Consider the following 7,927-nt stretch of genomic DNA (forward strand, 5'->3'; position numbering starts at 1 on the left):
AAGGAAGTACCTATGGTATTTACAGGGTGGGGGGGGAAATTGCTCGTGGTGTAGGGAAAGTAAGGAGAAGGGGAGGGATTACTGAGGGAAATGGAAGGAAATGAGGAAGGTGAGGACTTGGCCCAGGCAGGCAGACGAAATCTAAACAAACGAGGGCCGGACCAATTTAGCGATGATGAAATGTCTAACAAAAATGTAAAGATTAGAAGTATAGATAAGAGCAATACAGTAGAAGATGATGAGAATATTTTCCAGGGATTTAAAGAGGGTGGGGGGGACACAACACCCCCCCCCACCCCGATTAACAAGACTAGAAGAGAAACTCGATATGATCGAGCACTGGGAATTTAAGTTCGGTCACGTTAACAACATTGTGCAGAGAGTTGAAAAATTGGAAGAACTAGAGAAGGCGAACAAAAACTTAACTAAGGAAATTGAAGAATTAAAAAAACAGTTAAAAGAAGTAAAAGAAGAGAATAAAGTCTTAAAGGAGAATAATAAGGAGAACAAGGAGGGTTGGAAAAAAATCCAAGAAAATAGCAAAGATGCATTCACTGACATAATCAGACAGCAAATGAATGAACAAACTGAAGACTCAGTTATTAAAGTGATGAGACAGAAGGAGAATATAGTAAGAGACTTAGCAGACAGAAAGAAATGTATAATTATATTAGGAATGGAAGAGAAACATAACCCAGATAGAACCACAAGAATCAAAGAGGAAAATGAAAAAGTAAGAAATTTACTAGAATTAGTTCAGGAAGATGAACCAGAAATAATGAAACAAATCGAAGAGAAATTCAGGCTCGGGAAATATAGTACAGACAAGACCAGACCAATTAAGATTAAATTCAGGTCACAAACTACGGCTGAGAATATCTTATCCAAAACAGGGAAACTAGCAACAAATGAACAATATAAAAAGGTATGGATAAAAAGAGAAATGAATAAAGAGGAAAGAGAGGAAGAAAAACAGAAAAGACTTGAAGCTAAGGAAAAAAACGAGATAAGAACGGAGTCAGAAAAAGAGAGATTCTATTGGAGAGTAGTGAATATGAAACTAAAGAAAGTCGACATACAAGAGAAAAACAAAAGGGAAACAGAGAACACAATGGAAGTGGCAGAAAACTAAGAGTGTCTTACACAAATATAGATGGATTAATAACAGGATTGAATGAACTGAATGATTATTTGAAGGAAAAAGAACCAGACATAATGGGAATTGTAGAAACAAAATTAAAAGGTCCACTACCACCCAACAGTGTAGGACATGATGCATATAATTATTGGATTAGAAACAGAGTGAAAAAGGAAGGGGGTGGAGTTATGTTCCTGACTAAGAAGGATATAAACGTGAAGTGTGTCACATATGGAAAGAATACAGTAGAGATGATAATGATGGAAGTAGAAGACAGAGATAAGAAGAACAGAAAGTTTGTGATAAATTATGTGTGCCCCCGAAAACAGCCTCATGGGAAGAGAGTGAACATAAAAGTATGTTAGAGGACACAAAGATAGCATTAAACAAGATAATGGAAGAGGGAGGAAGAATAGTTATGATGGGCGACTTTAATTGCAAAGAAATCTGCTGGGAAGAAATGACAGTAAAGGGTGGAGACGGCTCATGGGGAAACGCTCTACTTGAGATGGTTACTGACCATACAATGACACAATGGATACAGGAGAACACTAGGTATAGAAATGAAAAAGAGCCATCGAGACTAGACCTAGTAATTACATCCGAACCTAGAATAGTGGACAAAATTGAATATAAAACACCAATAAGTAAAAGTGACCACATATTGATTGAACTGGAACTTAATGAAGAAAAATATATGAAAAGAAATGAACAATATAGAAAAGGAAGAATGATGTATGAAAAAACAAACTTTGATAAAATAAGAGAATTCTTTCAAAAGGAAAACTGGGAAGAAATATACATACATACATACATATACCAAGGCTTTTTCCCCCTTCCAAGGGAGGTAGCCAAAAAGGGAAAGGCATAAAAACACTCCCACCCATTTCATCCCCAAATACACTCCACACCCCTCCCACCCTTCCTCTCATCTGAGCACCTCCAGGATGACGGGTCATCCCAGCACCCCCCCCACCCCCCAGGGTCAGAAGCAGTGTCGCAAGACACAGTACAACCACAGCAAGGCCGCTTCATTTAATCGGCGACCCCCCCTCTCCGTCCCCCTTTGCATATGGGAAGAAATATACAAAAAAGAAACAACAGTAGAAGAGAAATGGAATATTTTGACAAAAATTTACAAAAAAGGAGTGGAAAAGTATGTCCCAAGACAAAAACAAGAAAAAGAATATGTAAAATGCTGGTACAACAAAAGCTGTAGGGAGTTAAAAGACAAAAGAGACAAAGCCTGGACCAGATGGAAAAAAGACAGAAGACCTGAAAAATGGAAAATATATACCTGTTATAGAAATGAATATGTACAAATGTGCAGAGAGGAAAAGAGAAAATATGAAAAAGATATCATAGAAAAGTGTAAAGATCAACCAAAACTATTCTACAGATTTGTAAACAATAAACTGAAAAACAAACAAGACTTGGAGAAATTAAGACAGGAGGGAGTTGAATACACTGAGGAAATGGAAATGGCGGAAATTATGAACAAACATTTTAAATCAGTGTTTACAAGGGAGAACATACAACCTGAAGAGAACGAATGGAAAGAGAAAGTCCCCCCTATGGAAGAAATAGAAGTAACAAAGAATGAAATATTAACACACTTGAGTAATCTTGATGTCAGAAAATCGCATGGACCAGATGAAATGGCAAACTGGATACTGAAAGAATGCAGGAATGAACTGGCAGACAAAATACATAGCATACTAAATAGTTCCTTGAAAGAAGGAAAAGTTCCAGAAGATTGGAAAAAAGCAAATATAGTACCTATATATAAAGGAGGAAATAAAGAAGAACCTACCAACTATAGACCAGTCTCTCTAACAAGTACAATAGCAAAAATTTGTGAAAGAATTATCAAAAGTAGATGGGTCAAATATTTAGAAAAAAAACAAAGTGTTAAATCCAAGGCAATTTGGATTCAGACAAGGACGATCATGCGTCACCAATTTAATATGTTTCTATTCAAGGCTAATAGATATAATACAAGAAAGAGATGGATGGGCGGACTGTGCATTTCTAGACCTAAAGAAAGCTTTTGACAAAGTACCACATAAGAAGTTGCTTAAGAAATTAGAAACTGAAGGAGGAATACAGGGCAAACTACTAAATTGGATGGAGGACTTTTTGCAAGAAAGAAAAATGAGAGTAGTGATAAGAAACCAGCACTCAAAATGGGATGAAGTAATAAGCGGTGTTCCGCAGGGAACAGTTCTGGCCCCAATAATGTTTGCTATATATATTAATGATATGGATGAAGGAATAGAAAGCTATATGAGCTTCTTTGCAGATGATGCAAAACTACTGAAAAGAGTGAAAACTGAAGAAGATTGTGAATCACTACAGAGAGATCTAAATAAAGTACAAGAATGGAGTAGGAAGTGGGAGATAGAGTTCAATACAAAAAAGTGTAGTATAATGGAATTTGGAAAAAGCAAAAACAGAATAACAGGAGCATATAAATTGGGAGAAGAAGGAATAAAAAAAGTAGAAAATGAGAAGGACCTGGGAGTCATTGTTATGAATAATATGTCACCTGAGAAACATATAAATAAGATTTTTGGAGAAACTTATAATTTAATAAGAACAATCAAAGTTGCATTTACATACCTGGATGAAGAAATGGTGAAGAAAATTCTAATCACCCTGATAAGACCAAGATTGGAATATGCAGCAACGATATGGTCACCAAGTACAAAAAAATGTATAAGAAAACTTGAAAGAATACAAAGAGCAATTACAAAATTGGCACCAACACTCTCAAAACTATCATATGAAGAGAGACTAGAAAAAACTTGAACTACAGACACTAGAGCAAAGAAGAGAGAGAGGAGATTTGATAGCTATTTACAGAATCATGAAAGGCATAGAAATTACTGACAGAGAGAATCTGATAAAATGGGATGACAGAAATACTAGAGGACACGGAAAAAAAATAAAAAAAGACAGCTATAGAAGAGATTTGAAAAAGAACAGCTTTCCTCACAGAGTAATAGACAGTTGGAACAAGTTAGATGAGAAAGTGGTGTGTGCAAAAACAATACATGAATTTAAAAATAGTTTAGATAAAATGAGATATGAAGACGGGACCCCACGAGCATAGCTCCCCTTCCCGTAAAATACAACTAGGTAAATACAACTAGGTAAATACACACACATGAGGAGAAAGACTTGGGAGTCTTGATAAAAGACAACCTGTCACCTGACAGACATATCAGCAGGATTGTGGGAGAAGATTAAAGTGGCATTCCATGATGTGGATGAAGAGATGATGAAAAAATTATCAAAACCCTGATGCGTCCAAGACTGGAATGTGCGTCAGTGGTATGGTCTCCGCATAGAGTGAAGGATATAAGCAAGATTGAGAGAATACAAAAGGCAGCAACCAAATTGGTCTCCAGCCTGGCAGATAAACCATACGAGGAAAGATTAAAAGTAATGGGTCTACCAACTCTAAAAAATCGAAGAGAGAGGGGTAACATATCGGGTCAATAAAGGGGATAGATTGCACTGATAGAAGAGATCTGATTAAAGATGGGAGGGCTTGAAGAGGTCATGAAAGGAAATTAGGAAAGACCATAAGTCGAAAGGATGTGAAGAAATACAGTTTTCCATATAGATATGGAGTAGCTTAGAAGGTGATATAGCCCAAGCTCAAACAATGCATGAGTTCAAATCTAAATGTGATAATTGGAAATAAAAAAATATGGATTAAGTTGGAACCGGACTTGAATTTGAGTCTAGGTATGTTCGTATCCTCCCAGTCACAAGTTCGAGTGCCGCACTTCCCTCCGATTCCTAGTAGTGATTGTTTGTTACTTGTCCCAACAGTTCCCAAAGTGCATAAAGCTTTGGTCACAGCCACACACCTTCTGGCTCTTCACCACCTTACACGTTTCAGACACAAAAAAAAGAAATCAGTTCAAAGAGACGACGTTTAATTTGATTACTTTCTTCTTGCAGGTTGTGCCTAAATTAAAACCAGAACACCTCCAGGAGGTCGACCGCATTTTGGAGAACAAGCCAGTGCGACCTCCTGTGATCTCGACCCTTGCACAAAGATGACAAGAGCTCCACCCCCATGGGGGGGAGGATCCAGAGGAGGAGGTATAGACACATAGGTCCGGCCGCTTCCTCTCACATTTACTTATAGCCTTAGCAAAGGGGATTGTAAACCTTATAGGGGATCGGAAACACTTTTTGTTGTATTCAACACTGGCTTGGGGATCACAACTGGGCTTTTGGCATTTTTGCATCTTGACATTGGCTGTTTTAGGCTGCAAATGATCACTTTGTTATCACTCTCACTCTCGCGACTCACTCTCACAAACTCACTCACGGGAGAGGTTTACATCTCTTACCATGTTTCGTATTATTGTTATCATTATTATGCTCTGCATGGCCTTGCATGCTCTGCAAGATTTTGATGCAATTCTATAGGCGTGTAAGCGCCTTGTCTGTTTGAAGACTGCTTAACGAAGTGCCCCATACAGAGGACGCATGCTAGTAATTAAGACGGTCCACTTCGTGGGTTCCTAACTACTCACAGATCTTCTCCCCCCAACAGATTCCACAGAAGAATGCCACGCCTTTCTGCGTCATCATGTAAGAGGCTGAGAACAAAGTCAACGGCATCAGGATCATCTTCAAGTGGGCTAAGACACAACACCGTCTTTCTCAAGAAGAACGCGAAGATCTTATTGTCTTCTTCGAGGACCCTCTAGCCTCCTTGGAAGATCCCTCCTCTGTATTACATCACCAAAACCAGCCAATCAACCTATCAGAAAGAAGAAGAAACGCCTCAACTATTTACACCACAAATTTCCAACAATGCCTCAACTGTGCTCTCCTGACCATGTTTTCATTATGCTGTCAAGGTGTGATCTGGCAGCTCTAGAAATTTTCAGGGGAAAAAAAGAAGAAAGTGTAACAAAATACATATTTGATATTTCCCAGAACCCTTCACCATAATCAACACAGCAAAGAATTCAATCCGTGTATTTCGTGGGCAATATTTTTTTTTTCTTTTACCAACAAGAAGCTGAGGCCGAATTTTAATTGTAGGAGTGGTCTTTTCCCTTACAGAATGATATTTCAAAAATAATTAGAATCGAGGAGTACCCAAACCCCAATAGCGAGAGAAAAACATAACACCTTAGATTACATGTAGGAGTATCAAAGCCTTAGGAAAGTTTAGAGAATGCATATAAGAGCCTTACAAATCATCTAGTTTTCGATGACAGTGAATACTAGAAAGCAAAGTCACCCTATTACTTGTAATATAAAGAAAGTCTTTGTAGTTAAAGAGCGCCGAGAAAGAAATAAGAGTATCTTTGCCAATGTTGAGGCTGGTTTTTTTGCGGCGGTGGAGCTGAGTGGCAGCAACCGGCAGCCCTCCTTCTCTCGCGGGTCTCACTCGACTTCCGGTCATTTAAAGCGTCGCCCTTCCTCCGACGACGAGCACCAAGCCTTCACAAGCTGACATGTGATACGTGGCCATTTGCACACTGCACAGGTGATGGAAACCATAGTGGGGATCCGCGCCACTTCTTCCATGTTCAGTGTTTCGCGTGGCGGCAGCCAGCCCATACTAAGGAGCCCACCACCTCCGCGTTGGATTTACCATTGGTTCGTTTCTGGCCCACCCCCTTCACAGCTCCACTGCCCTGGTGCCCAAGTCAACGATTTCAGGAGATGGCGCGGGTCCCACTTTCCCCTCGCGCCTCTGCAGTGGACACATCGGCCATATTCGATGAATGCCTTTGTAAGCTCGCTTACTAACGTTGTACCATGCTGTAGCTCGTCCGCTGGCCCCACACCCAGGCAGCGTAAAGGGCCCCCCTCCCCCCTCACACGGGTACCATCTCCGCTTGCAGGCATTCTTGTGCTCTCTCTGGGGCATACCAGTTTGCCTTTCTAGGGCTACCATGTAGTCAATTCCCCCCTCCCCCTCCCCACACCCACACTTCCCTTTTTCCACTCCCTCCTGATTTTGCCAAGGGGCAAGATTATCCCACGTAGAATGTAAGCATTTAATCTTGGCTAATAGTTAGCCAGCCCTCATAGAGCTTTCATTCCCCATTGAACGTGGAACAATAGCCCCTGGCAGCCTCCAGGGAGCTGCAACCCTATGGGTTATATAAAAGGTCACCTGCAACAATCATGTTGTCGCTGCTGTTTGCGCCTCACCGGACCTCCCTCCTTCAGGAAAGGCGGTGGAAGGCTAGTCAGGCGGCCCGGTGGTGGGCTGCCAAAAGAAAAGAAGGTCGGGGCGCGGAGGAGGAGGGGGGCAGCACCGACCACTGGGACGAACAAATCCTACCACATTTTTTTCTATCTCGTCTGTCGGTCCCATATAATAATAATAATAATTATTATATTATCAATAATAGTAATTATAATAATAATAAAAGCCTTGGCTCATGAGTACTGTACATAATGCAATGACACCACACTTTTCAACTATTGTTATCATCTGATTTGAGGCAGCCACCACCTGCTCCCCTTGGTAGTATGATATCTCAAAATCATCACTGACTCTTTGCATGATGTATGTAATCCCGTAAACATCCATCTAGAATTCAGGTTTTACAGATTTATAAAATATACTTAGGAGGCAATATTGTATTCTACAAGTAAAGGATTATTTCATTTTAGGTAGAAGAATCTAGACTAGGAACGAAATTTCCATTTCAATGTAAACAGTTTGATAACAATTGCCAAGCTCCCAATCTTCAGACAGCTTTTAGGATACTGCAACGTGACTAGGGGGGGTTT

At 39.9% G+C, this 7,927-nt stretch overlaps 1 protein-coding gene across 4 annotated transcripts in view; it reads left to right on the forward strand.

Moving 5' to 3' along the window:
* The window catches only part of Hk (potassium voltage-gated channel subfamily A regulatory beta subunit hyperkinetic), a gene marked incomplete at its 5' end in the record, with an annotated part of 361,653 nt that overhangs the window by 352,491 nt on the left and 1,235 nt on the right, over positions 1–7,927 (forward strand). For 3 of the 4 annotated variants that reach the window (XM_076179720.1, XM_076179722.1, XM_076179723.1), the window contains 2 exon segments: positions 5,114–5,271; positions 5,718–7,927. The exon segment at positions 5,718–7,927 is cut by the window's right edge and continues 1,235 nt beyond it. In XM_076179720.1, coding sequence (XP_076035835.1) covers positions 5,114–5,215 — 102 coding nt within the window. 4 annotated transcript variants of the gene reach the window in all.

Source organism: Oratosquilla oratoria, chromosome 43, assembly GCF_046742065.1.
Source record: "Oratosquilla oratoria isolate Oo_2021 chromosome 43, ASM4674206v1, whole genome shotgun sequence".
Taxonomy (NCBI): Eukaryota; Metazoa; Arthropoda; class Malacostraca; order Stomatopoda; family Squillidae; genus Oratosquilla; species Oratosquilla oratoria.